The sequence below is a fragment of the Tachypleus tridentatus genome, chromosome 7 (assembly GCF_004210375.1).
Source record: "Tachypleus tridentatus isolate NWPU-2018 chromosome 7, ASM421037v1, whole genome shotgun sequence".
Classification (NCBI taxonomy): Eukaryota; Metazoa; Arthropoda; class Merostomata; order Xiphosura; family Limulidae; genus Tachypleus; species Tachypleus tridentatus.
Genome location: NC_134831.1, coordinates 69,458,432 through 69,472,089, shown reverse-complemented (window position 1 = coordinate 69,472,089; position 13,658 = coordinate 69,458,432). Strand labels below are relative to the sequence as shown.

The window sequence follows — 13,658 nt, the reverse complement described above, 5'->3', positions numbered from 1 at the left end:
AATAAAGGTGCTGAACTGGCCTGGAAACTCTCCCGACTTAAATTCTATTGAAAATCTTTGGGCGATTTGTAAAGAAAGATCTCGGGGAGAAGACTGTACAACGAAAGATAAGCGAATTGAGGTCATAATTGAGGTGTGGTACTGCGATCCAAAAATTAGTAAAGATTGCAGCCAACTCGTAGAGTCGATGCCAAAGTGGATTAATGATCTCCTGAAAAATAAAGGCGGTCATATCATGTATTAATTTGTAATTTTTGGATTCTCAGAAATAAAACAAAAAAAATTGAAAAAATTGTAATTTTCCATTTTGTTTCAATTAATTTGCACAAGGGTGTAATTCTGTCACCACACGATACAAGGTTTTAGTTTCCTACATTCCATATTGGGTCTGGCATGGCCAGGTGGGTTAAGGCGTTCGACTCATAATCTGAGGAAAGTGGGTTTGAATCCCCATCAAACCAAACATGCGCACCCTTTCAGCCATGGGGATATTATAATGTGATGGTCAATCCCACTAATCGTTGGTAAAAGACTAGCCCAAGAGTTGGTGGTGGGTGGTGATGACTAGCCGCCTTTCCTCTAGTTTTACACTGCTAAATTAGGGACGGCTAGCGCAAATAGCCCTCGTGTAGCTTTGCGCGCTAATTCAAAACAAAACAAACATTCCAAATTTTATTAAACTTTTTATTTACCTTATGTCAATTAGTATAGCATAAATTCTTAACTTATAACCTCTATTTTAATAGTATGCAAGTTTTAAGCTCTTAAATCTGAAAAGGGAACATTTAGAAAAAATCCTGAACCTCCCCTACTGTTACACATGTGAAACATTTTTTTCTGTGTCTTTGTTTTATTCCCTACCTCTTGATTAAAAAAGTATAAAATTAAATGCAAATTTCTCACTAAAAATTGTCATTGGTCAGACAACCATAATTTTTATAGCCTTGAATTTTGTTTTGTTATAGAACTATCAAATGGAAAATCATACTCCACCTGTTACTACCTCTCTTTCAGGATCTGTTAATAACTCCCTTTTACACTCAGTTATATATTGCCTGTAACCAATATAAAGCCATGGTTTTTCTTCTGTCATATGATGCATTTTGTTTTGTTCTGAACAAATATTCAGTGTCACTCAGAGTATGAGCTCCATTCCCATGGGAAACTGATGATTAGTTTGATAAATTTGTAATGGCTATTGTTGCATATTTAGAAAGCTAGAAGAATGTTGAGATTTAGGGTAATTTGTCTACTTTTTGCATGTTATTGATCTACATTCTTTGTTGCTTTATTTAATTAAATAAATATTTAGTGCATTACTATCGTTAATACTAAAAAGTAGAGTTAAGTGTCATTGTCAATCAACAACAAATAAAAAGAAGACGAGGTAATATGTTATTTCTTGTTTTTCATATTTATTATTATTAAAGTAACTAAAGTGTAAAAAACGGGGATCACATTAGGTTATGTTAGGTAAAAAAATAATAATGTTTCATGAGGCATGCTTCCCTAGAGTTTTAAAGTGGTGCATTTAGTAGTTATACAGTTCAAAGTGTAATCAAAAAGGTAATAAAACAATAAATTTTAATTATAAATAGATGCATATTGTTACCAGCACAGAGCTACTTGGGATAAACAAATGTAGCTTCATATTACGATTTGAAGTCATTCTGGAAAGAGAAAGGGGTAATTTAGATTTATTTTTTTTTAACATTTTATTTTCTCCAATCTAACTATATGGTGTTGGTCAATTTGATTGACCTTGTAACCATTGGAAAAGAAAAAAAAGTGCTACTGAATACAAGCATTTGAAATGCATTTAAAAGGTTTTAGGGATTACACAAAAAAATCATATTTTTGAGATGAGGAATATTAAATCTTAACTGGAAAATCACTTTGGACATGGACTATTCAAAGCAAATGCTGAATATATTTGTTAGTTTATTAAAAATACTTCACTATGAAATATGATTTTTTTTATTCACATGGCCTGTTCTAAATACTTTTCACCCTATTCCTTACGTAGATTCATTTTGTAAAATGAAATATAAAATGTTATTTATCTATTAATGAGAAAACGTCTACATTTTGAAACTAAAAACATTATATCCTATGGATTATCTGAAAGATTTAAAATGTTAACAGAAAGAACTCAGATTTGGTGAAGATATACTTTCAAAATATTTAATGTTAGAAATATTAACACTATAAAGATTTTAAACATGTACAAAGAGACCACATGCTTGATGACGAAAAACCCACTTGAAATAAAAATGTATCTCAGAACGGCTGGTATGGGTATTAACACTTTTACTGATAAGGAGAGAACAACGTTTCGATTTTCCTATGTCATCTTTAGGTTAAGAAAAGGCTAGGTTAGGTGAAGATGACCTAGGAAGGTCAAAACGTTGTTCTCTCCTTATCAATAAAAGTGTTAATACCCATACCAGCTGTTCTGAGATACAAAGAGATCACATGGTTGGTGAAAGTGACTGAGCCTGTGTCAAGAGAGTTAACACTGAAACACCAGCATCAAACAAAATCTAATATTAACCACAGGTTACTTAACTGTGAAGTTGGTTGGTGCATTTTTATGATCCAAACCTCTTTGTGTGTGTTTGCACATACAGTATACATGAAGAAAGCTTCAGGCTTAAAATGGTTAGGAACCATTGTCATAAACGCTACATATTTAGTGTGTCATTTGCAAAGCTATAATAAGTGGAGGAAAACAAATATTTATTTAGATACACCTGAAGTCAGTTCTGTTATCAGATATTTGTATAATAAAAGTGGATCGTTATCGACGATAAAAGTGACCTGCTTGTAACTTAACATGAAGGTTGTTAGGATGTGGCTAACAGAGCATCTATGGATAAACATGTGTAACATTTTGCAAAACAAAAATGTCAGTGATACTACAGGACTCTTGGGATATTTATAATGTTTTAGAGCAAACATTCATAAAATAGGAATAAATTTGAACTTTGGTATTTGTACTAAGTAAGTGTAATATGTACAGTTAAGAGTGGTGTGAAAGCAATCTCATAAGAATAACACAGCAAAATCTGTATTTAATAGTTTTTAAATAAACTTTTTTTCCCCCCTACATCTTTCAGGTTTTGCAAAACATTTATCTTTACTGGATGATCTTATAATAAATGTTAACAAAATGGCAGTAACAAGAAGGTTATTCTGAGTTGCTGTTTTTTAGAAACGTAAGTGATTTATTTATTTGATCAGTAGTGAAAACAATGTTTATCTGGCACTGGGTTTGCTACTGATGTGTTGATAAAAAAAAAAAAGGCAAATATGCCTTGTGTTCGCAAAGTATATACTATTATTGTGGAATAATCACATTAAAGTGTTGAGATTTTTATATATCAACACAAGTGTATCTATACAGAATTAGGTGATTAGTGGAATTTGCTGATTTATTAATTATTAGGCTCATAACAGATAATATTAAACTTGATTGTTCCTGCATGAGACATGGGTAGTTGAAAATAGTAATATCAGAAACAGTTTTCTCTCAGTTGATTATTTTTGTATCAATTGATTTAATCATGATTTGGATAATTAGTTTTTCTATCTGACCTGAATAGATGCAATTGGTGTTTAATTTTTTAATGAATTTGTACACTTAGCTTTATGTGGTAATATAAATTCTGTTTTTACACATAATTACTTAGTCGAATGATGAGTGAGGTAATATAATGTTACTTTGGAGACAGTTGTGTTAATTAAGAAATTGAAGTAAAATTATAAAACAAAATTCAGTTTTAAATTTTTTTCATATAGGTTCACAAACTCTCCACCATTGGCAACAGCTTGCCACACCTCACCTAGGAGGAATATTTGAAGATCGACCTGGTGTACAGATTAAAGGCAATCACCGTATGCCTGAACTAGAACCAGAAACCTTCACTTTAAGTGATTTGGAGGAAGATGAAGGTAGGATCCTCACAAAGGTTATATTTTATACATTATCTAAATCTTGTAGGAAAAAAAAGGTATCCATGAAAATGATTTTACTGACATTGTTCTGTTGCATAACAAAGACTAAAATTAGAGCAAATTACCTTGTTAGTAAATCATCTATTTAGTGGTAGGATATTAGGAACAGTTGTTTGATTTCTTTGCTATTCAGCTCAATATCTATATATTCAATTTAAAACTTTATAAGAAAATAATAATTCTGACTGGTTAAAATTGATACACTTTGTCAATATGTAACATTTTAGTGTTATTGGCAAAGAAAAATGGAGGAGGGGTTGGTGGGTGGAGTTTAACTCATTTCTGTGCAAAACCAAAGTGTCTTGTCTCTAACCAATGCATTTTATTAGAACTTTTATCTATCACAATGTATTGGTTTATATTTAACTATACATCTGTCATACCATGAAAATATAACGTTTCGTTCCTTGTTTTTTACAGGATTTTCATTTTCTTTTAGTCTTTTTGTTACTTAGTGTTTTCAGTACTTTTTATCACTGAATAGAACAAATTATAATCAGTCTTTCTTATTGTAAAGAAAATAAAGTGGTTTAGCAGTAAATTATGGTTTTTTGAGAGATTGACTAATCTGATCTCATGGAGTGAATAACTAAAGGAATCTGATATTAAATTTAGAACTCTTGAGAACAAACTACAGATTTGAAGGTTTTTGACTAGTTTCTTTAGATGTTGTTGTTTTGTTTCTGAAACTTTTAATTATAGATTGTACCTGTTTGAAAGATACAGAAATTTTATTCTATGAAAGTCCACCAGGATATTTAATACAGTACATGAGAACTAAATATTCTGGTTACTCAAAATCTTACTCACTGAATAGTAATGTTACATTTATCATATTCAAGCAGTACATTTAATAGTTTTGACTTTAGAATATAAAAAACAAATCTCACTACTGTTGCATCTGTTTGTTTTCTGAAAATCGGCCTGTTTATCTAGTAAGCTTAAAATATAACAAATGCTAACTTGTTTATGTGTGTGTGCTATGTACAATGAAAAATTTCCCTATTCAAATTTTAAAATGCTTCATTAATCTCAAGTACCCAAACTATCAAGTAAATATTGTACTTTGTACAGCTTGTTTTAGTGCAATAGAACATTTTTTTAGTTGTTTTAACTGAAAAAACAGTTTGTGACTTTTTTTCATGAAAATGATCTTTAATATCAAAATATACTTATTGTTAAATTCCAATTTATTGTTAAGTTTCTTTTTTCTCGTTTTAATATATTTATAAACAGCTAGCTGAGAAGCTATAAACTTAATAAATCATTTCAATCATAATTCTATTTTAGTAATTAAAAAAAGAAAGTGTTAAGTTTCATTTTATTTGCTTTCAGATGTGTGAGTGTATAATACACCATCCCTGTAACTTAGTGTAGCACTGCTTACTTGTGGAAAATGTAAAATATCTTTTTTTTTTTGAACAAAGCAAAAAAATTAAAATCCATTTGTTGAGTAATTGTGAATCATCTTAACTAACAGTATAAATTTACCATAATGTGATTCTAGAAAAAAGAAGTTCATAACTCTGAATAGAAATACTTCTCATAGATAAGGAATCAGTAAAGGCTTCAACAGAAAAAATTGTAGGGAAAGGGAACTGCACTTTCTAACATAAACAAGGATTCAGCAAATATAACTAAAGTGAATTATTTTGTGCAGTAGTTGTGTTAATTTCAATGTGAAAAATACTATTTAGTAATTTTTCCAACATTTCTGTTTATTGTAGATTTTTCCAATCCTGGGAAAAGTTTTGTCAACACCTGTTCTGTCTATACGTATACAAATTCCACAGTTCTTCATCCTACTGATCAGACACAAGTTACACCAACGTAATGTTTTTCAGTGTCTTTTACTGCTATATGTAATGTAGTACTGTAACATTTGGACAGCTGTTTACTAGTTTTTTTGTGTATTTAATAATATTCTGTTCATTGTCTGCTGTCCTGTTAATATTTCCTTTTTTAGTGATCTGTTTTGAAGCAATTATTCAACTGGAGCTGTTTTAATGACTCTCTTTGTAATTTTGGTCTATGTACCATCCTGTTATCTTTATTTCTTTTGGAGATGTTCTAAAGTTCTCTGTGTATCTAAACCTAACATTTTTTTTGGGTAGTTACCTTGGATTACAGTTGGCTGTGAGGGCTGTGTCTCAGCCTCCCTCCACTTTGAACAGCCCAGACCAACGGCATGAACAAGCAACTAGCACATACAGTACAATGTTGGGATTAGCCAAGGTACTTAATGAAAGGGGAATCCATGCCATTGTACCTACTGCTTCAACTTCTCAGGAAAAGGTAAAATGTAAAGTAGAAACAGTTTTTTGGTGTAGCTAAAAATAATACTACTTCTCACATAAAATTTAAGATGTGAATAGGAGATAATTCAGTAGAGAATGTAAATTTTTGAGATATTTTGTTTTCAGGCAAGTAACCAATCCAAATTTCAACAAAAATTGCTGAGAGAAAATAATCTGCAAGTTTTGCTTCACTTTGGTTGGAAAAGTTAAAAACATTAACCAAAGTGTTAAAAATGTGGCTTATTGGATATTATTTCACAAGGATGTTTTTTTTGTTTTGTTTTTAAATCTAGGAGGTCTCTCCAACTCCAACTCCTACGCCATCACCAGAGGGTTCTCCACCTCCCTATAGCCTTGTTAAGATTCCAAACCTTTTAACTGGATCAGCTATAAGACGAAAACTGCACCTCTTTCGTACTCCTCGTTCCGGAGAAACAAGGTAGTGTTTCTACCACTGTGGCATCAGGAACTCTGACAACAGATGATAAGACATCAACTACAGTTGTGAGTTCATTATGTAATCCTACTATTGGCCTAATGGAGAAGTTGAGTCAAATTGGCTTGGAGAACATCATGACTACAACAGGTTGTGGGGTTACTTGCTATCCACAAAGTTCTCGAAGATCCCCTATGCCTTCACCTTATGGCCTCAGCTCCATCCCAGACTCTTCTCCTCTCACTCTGACTGCTAGTGTACAACCACAAAGTGAGATCCTAGAACATCAGTCTGATAATACCCAAGGAAGACTTGAGCCTCTCAAAACTCTACCAACAACAGTGTCTACTTTGTCTCATCCATGGGGATATGTTCCCCCCATGGTGTTTGGAAAGGCTGCAGGACTTACCCCTGCTATCTCTCCACCACTGTCTCGTATGCCTAACCCTTTGTTACAGATTAACAGCTTGCGCCGGTTTGGTGTTGGAAGTCAACACATTGGTACCTTGGAAACACTTCGCACACTCAGGAAAGGAGGCTTTACCTAGCTAATTACTGTAACATGTTTCAGTGTTTACTGTTAACTAGAAGTTAGCATAGTTTTACTATTTTGGTGCTGTTGCAATAGTAGTTTCTGAAATACTCCTAGATATAGTATTATCCAAGATTCCTGTACTAATGTGTAGCTTATGTAAGGTAATTTGTGTAGGGTAACACAAAGCTGTTAATTTTACATTATTTATTTATTTGGAAAAACTAGATTAATAAGTGCAAGTTATGCTATAAATAATGAAAGCTATTGTGCTAATATTTTCTCATTAATCAAAACTATCAGCAATGGTTATGTTATAAATGAACTACTGTAAACAGTGTATGCTTTTACTGTGCAAATGTGTGAGCTAGTTACTATAGAAGTTTAACATTTCAGTATACCTAAAACATAAGAGTAAGTCTAGTAAATCTGGTTTTAGGTTTATTGCATTTCTAAAGTCCAGTTGAAACTAATGAGTTTTACCCTTTTACTTTTAATGTACGTTTTGACTAGTCAAGTTTTTCCTCCTCATAAGGTGGTTGTGATCACGTTTAATGCTTGAAGGTTGAAAAGAAAAATTACAAGACAGTAGACACTGATGTAGTACAGTCAAAAGGATATTTATAAGTAGTGACCAGCAGTATTGCAGAAAATGTAAATTATAGGGAACAAATATTTATCAGAATAAGAGTGTGCACAGAGCAGTCAGAATTTTTATTTCCTTTCATGTTATCGACACTAACAAGAGTGCTTAGCCCAGCTGAGCAATGAGAGATACGAAGTTAAATAAAGGCAGCCAATATGATGTTGTTATTTCTTGTTATTATACTGTTTTGTTGGGTTTTTTTTAGTACTTTTTAAGATTATAGAATGTAAGATTCACTTGTCTTCTATAGTTTTTGATGTAATGACCAACTCTTTATAAGTATTTTAAATATGTATTGAAGATTTCTGTATTCAAATTGTTTTATGATTGATATTCTTCTGAATGTCTTTAAGAGTAGATTACCTCAAAGTGATGAATTAATTATTTGGTAGTTTTGTTACCAGTCCAGGTAAGTTGCTCTTTCAGTGTTCATTTAGCATTTACTATAAATGCAGAGGAAAATTTAGTGTCTAAATCGTATTGGATTATAACCATGACATCACTTTCCAAAGGACTTGAACTGTTACCGATTGTTCAGTTCAGTTGGAAATGAGTTTTGACATCATGTCTTTGTTTTTGTCTAACAATTGGCACAGTTAAGTAAAAATGAAAAGTAAATAAAGCATCCATAGTTTCTCAGCTTTGTTGACCATGGGCCATCGTTTTTTTATGTTTTCTTCATTTTTTCAAATATTTTTCTACAAATTACAAAATGCCAGAAAACCATTTATTGAATTAGACTGCTCACAGGCAAGTTTTTGTTTGAAAGTCAAGGAAAATAATTTCTGTCAAGAGAAAATCATTTTATAGGAAACTAAAATTAACAATGTTTAGCCAGTGGCTTTCAAGGGGCACTGTCAATAACAAACATGATTACAAATGTTGATATTAGTTGTAAAAAAACAACAAAGAAACAAGTTATTTAAAAAAATGTATGTAAGCACAACATTTATGGGTAAAGCTATATTACAGTAGTCAATTCATCCATGTCCAATTTCTTGTTCTCCCATCTTTCAGTTGGATTCCCCCCAAGTTTAAAATAATAATGAATAAAAACAAAACACTATAGGTGTTTTAGGTTTTATTTCAATTAATTATTATTTTTTCTCTTTTCGTATCAGGAAATGTAATTATTATCATAAATGTAATGTAAATTTGATAGTATTTTAAGAAAAATATGAAATTTTAAAAATGTAACACTTTCTGGAAATTCATAATTGCTGACTAGTTACATTCACTAAACTCATGCAACTTGTAAATCTGGTGTTTTGCTAATTTAGCTTGCACTCTGTTGAGTAACTTAAAGAAGCTGGCAAACACTTATCAGGAAATAATTAATTTTCAGCCAAGGTATGTAAAAGTTTGTGTTGTCAACTTTACGAGACTAAATAGGTCTTTGTTTCACAGTGATCATGGTGTAACTGTGGTGTAACTACTTTTATGTTCTGTCTTAGAGTAAGTGTGATGAAGTGTTTATGTACCTTCTGAATCAATTTAATGTTTAGAAAAGAATACAAAAAAAAACATGGTTAAACACTTAGCTTCTGTTTTGATTTAATATTTTCGTTTTCTACAAATTCTGAGTTAGGAGTATAAAATTTAAGTTTTAAAAAAAACTGAAGTTTAGTAAAGTATAACTACAAAATGTAAGGCTCTTTAGTATTCCATTTAAAAAGCTACAAGTTTTTTTTTTAGTGTTCCAGACTTGTTAACACAATTTTATTTTAAGAATGTGATGAAAGTATTGAATTGATTATGGAATGAAGTTCAACATGACACACAGAATTATATATTAAGTGTTTTAGGTTATTATACAAATTAGGCTACAGTATTCTTGAATTTTGGGAATGAAAGGGGTGGCATCCCTTGCCTCTGGAGCCACTGTGACACTTGGTGTCACAAAATAAACTTTAAAAATAAATAAAAAATAATCAAAAACCAAAACCAAACATTTAAAAATGTTTGGCAAACTCCTCATACTGGGTTGAAAGACAGGTAGGTGTATGTTATGTTATTATTTAATACCTACATATTGATACAACCTGTTTTTTAATTTTCTACTGAATTTATGGTCCTTGCAACGTGTTTTGGACAAAAACATTTAAATTTCTACTTGTAGAAATTCCAAAATTTTATAAAGTTTAAACTGTAAGGAACTCATTTGAAGTGTTGCAGTATGGGCAGTTTGATGTATGGATTTTTGGTTTAGCAACACATTCCTATCTTCATCTAAACTAGGGAATGGATAATAGCTTATGTTTGCTAAACCACATGCATTCCGCTCAATCTTATGTGTTCAACCTTGTTTTAGCAGGATTGGCTGAAATTGGCATAAAAATTATACTAAAAATCATGGGGTCGTAACGACATATGCTTAAATCCAATAATATATTATCACAGTAAGAATGTTCTTGTGTGAGTATGCTCCAACTTCTTGTGAAATGTGTCATGAGTTAAAACAACAGTAATACACCTGTGTGTAAACATTTATCAAGAAAACAAACTCAGTTTGAACTGTTCAAAAAGTACAATGTACCATAAAAGATCTTGTTCATGCAACAAGGCTTTATTGGAAGTGTCTACATATTATGGTGGATCAAAGACCCACCATCATTATGAAGTAAACATCACTACTTAAATATTAGTAAATAAGAAAACTACATCTAATGATGCCAATTGATTTGTTGATGTCATGCTATCCTCCTGAAGTTTCTTAATATGTTCTTAAAAGTTCTTGGCAATAAGGGTGTGAGAGTTACCAACTAAAACACACTCTCTTAACAATAAATTTAGCAGTTGTGAATACAGTGAGTCCTGCAATAGAATTTACACTTGAAGTAAAATAGATTAAGGATTCAGATTTCTTAGATACTATAATTTAAAAGGAAGAATAATGTGAAAATAATGTTACATGAAAAACATAAGCAAAGAATAAAAATTATTTTTCTGAAAGAAATGAAACCAGTGAATGGAGATCACTGATTCTGGGATCTAGATTAATTCTGACTCACAATGAGAAAGTTGTCTGACATAAGTTCAAGTGATGAAACTTTTATAGGCCAGCCATCAAAAACATAACCCACTTATGAAAGAGTAAAAAAGAATCAGCTTTAGCAGAACATATAGCTAACTGTTCTTTTTCCCACAGTGTTAATTAGAATAATAATAAATTGAATAAATCTACCACTAACAAATATTAACTAAATAGAATTGTTAGAAATGTTTGCAAATGTGAATTTCAGTAGAGATGTGGCCCCAAAGATTGTAAAATTCTGTTCTGAAAATTATTTTTTGATTAAAGATAATATTTGCCAGCACTGTGTGTATGTTCAATATGTTTGAAGTATTTGTACTTTTAAACATTATAAAAATTAAGTTGTTTTTTTGGTAAATAATGCCTCATGAGAAAAGTTTCTATTTCACACACATAAGTGACTGCTCTGTGTTCTGTATCCAGTTGATAAACAGAAATAAAGTTTTTCAACTGAATTTGTGACATGAGTTTCAATGAATAGAGTGCAACGTAATTAGTTTTGAATATGCAAAAGATGTTCCTGATAATGAAACATTACTATTTGACAGTAGTAAAACTAAACTTTCTGTTTCATGAAGACATTATTCTTTTAAAGTGTAGAAGGTTTGGTCTTGTTTTTGTTTTTTTGGGGGGCAATGATTTTGAATGAAAAATAATTCGTTTTTAGAGTCAGTATTTTTTAAACATATTGGTAATAAAATAATATGTATTTCAAGTGACTTAGACATCAAAGGTATCAGTAGACTTGTAATAGTATGACAGGAGCTTAGTGAAAAAGAGAACAAAATTATTATTACATTCTGTTCTACACACAACAAGGTGGTCTATAAATTCAACTGTACTGACCATCTTGCTACTTGCATCAATGAAATAATGTAATATCAGGTTAAATGAACTTCTGAAATCTCCTCATTATGCCTATGAAACTTGAATAACACTACAAAGAAAATGTATATGTTATAACATAACTCATATGTTAAAAGGTGAAATGTTAATGATTAAAAAGTATAATCTTGAAATTAATAAATACCCTCAGACTGTTTTATATCTTGTTTTTAGAAAAAGGTATGTTTTTATATTTTATGTTTATGTTTAAATGTAGTCATCTCAGTCAATACTATGTACTTGTTTTTGTAGGAAAATGAACTGATATTGTTGAAATTCTTAGATGCTGTAGACATCTTTTAGACATTTCTGGAATACCATATTACAAGCACTGAAAGATATGCCTATATCTGGAAGGTCAGTGATGCAGAAGGAATAAAAACTTTAAGGGTAGGAACAGGGTGACAGAACAACACTGTGGTAACCCTTATTTACTTGATGTTAAAAAGTGAAGGCAGACTTCATCCATAATGCTGCAGATGTGACACAGTTTTACATAGCATGACATACAGTTTTGACAAAGGGGTAGTTACTTATTTTTGTTATTTGAAATTTCTCTAATTTAACCTTTAAGAAAAAAACTTCATGAGTAATCTTCCAGGCTAGATGTTATCTAGGTGCTTCAAAACATCTGGAGTGTATGTTCCCAAACCCATTCCTTATTCAAGTTTTACATTAGGATAGCTGATTTGTGTTTTAGGTGAATATACTGGCCGTGTTGAGCTATATATTTCATTTGTTTCCACATTAACTAGTTTTCTGCTGCTTAGGCCTTTTACTAACTTGATCATGTTTTTAAATAAAATATGTAATATGCAAATCATTACTGCATTGCAGTGTAATTTTAAGGTAAACACCTAGTAGGTAGGTCATGAAGTAGGAACTTGTATTGTCTAAATTTATTAGGACATTTATGAAATGTATTCAGGTCACTGTTAGCAAAATCTGACATGCTTAGACTCCTTTTTTCAAGGATATAGTTTATTACTTTACCTTTTAGAAGTTAGGGTCTTTTGTTAATTAACTTAATATTTATAGCTGCTTGGATGGTAAACTTATCCAGGATAAACTAACTTTGTTGTTACTATTTGTTTTATAGCTTGTGTTTTTGCTAACAGGAATATATTTCTAATTCCAGTGTTGTGTTGTTTTTTGTTAAATTCATAGTTAATATATTCTTGTTGTGGGATGTGGTTTCATGAGTGTTGTACCAAGTTCCAGTTCACTGGACTTTGGGTTCAAGTTAAGTTCTGGAGTTTGTCTTTACTTGTAATATTTTGACCTGTTTCTGGTGTATTTTTGATCTTATAGTCAGTTTTAAGTAATATAATAAGCCTATAGTTTTGCAGGATTGCTGACTGTTCCTTCTTTTTACAGTGAATATTACTGTTCCAGTCATAGAGAGAGAAGTCAGTTGCCCTCATGTAAACAGAGGTATAACATCTGTCTAAACTTATTGTCTGTGATTTGCCAGTTGTTTTATGCAACAACTGTCAAGTCAACATGAAGACTCTTTGGGTCTGATGATTTTTTTGTATATATGATGTGGTTATAACCTCCTGTGCTAAGGAGAGGGGGTGTGATAAACTGCTACTGTGAACTGTATTTAACCTTTTATATTTTGTATTATTTCTTTTCCATTTGTTTTTATTGACAGTTTTGAGGAAGTATGGATTTGTACTATGTTTTACTGCCATTTTAGGATATTTCATGGGTACTCTATGATTACTATTTACATGGGATCTTCTATTTTTTTGAATTTTTATTAAAAAAAAAAGCTGTATGATGTTTGTGCAACAATCTTGATTTTG

General features: G+C 31.1%; 2 protein-coding genes across 16 annotated transcripts in view; both read left to right on the top strand.

Moving 5' to 3' along the window:
* The window catches only part of LOC143255909 (trafficking kinesin-binding protein 1-like), a 70,527-nt gene extending 59,110 nt beyond the window's left edge, over positions 1-11,417 (top strand). For 10 of the 15 annotated variants that reach the window (XM_076512320.1, XM_076512321.1, XM_076512323.1 and 7 more), the window contains 4 exons: positions 3,802-3,954; positions 5,745-5,847; positions 6,132-6,324; positions 6,608-11,417. In XM_076512320.1, coding sequence (XP_076368435.1) covers positions 3,802-3,954; positions 5,745-5,847; positions 6,132-6,324; positions 6,608-6,757 — 599 coding nt within the window. In that variant the 3' untranslated portion in view covers positions 6,758-11,417. The remainder of the gene's footprint in view (positions 1-3,801; positions 3,955-5,744; positions 5,848-6,131; positions 6,325-6,607) is intronic. The other 5 variants (XM_076512332.1, XM_076512329.1, XM_076512330.1 and 2 more) reach the window with 1 other exon arrangement.
* Positions 6,753-11,417, top strand: LOC143255913 (uncharacterized). Its single transcript, XM_076512334.1, has one exon. The coding sequence runs from the start codon at positions 6,852-6,854 to the stop codon at positions 7,296-7,298; it is 447 nt and encodes a 148-aa protein (XP_076368449.1). The 5' UTR covers positions 6,753-6,851; the 3' UTR covers positions 7,299-11,417.
* Positions 11,418-13,658: the final 2,241 nt, after the last annotated feature.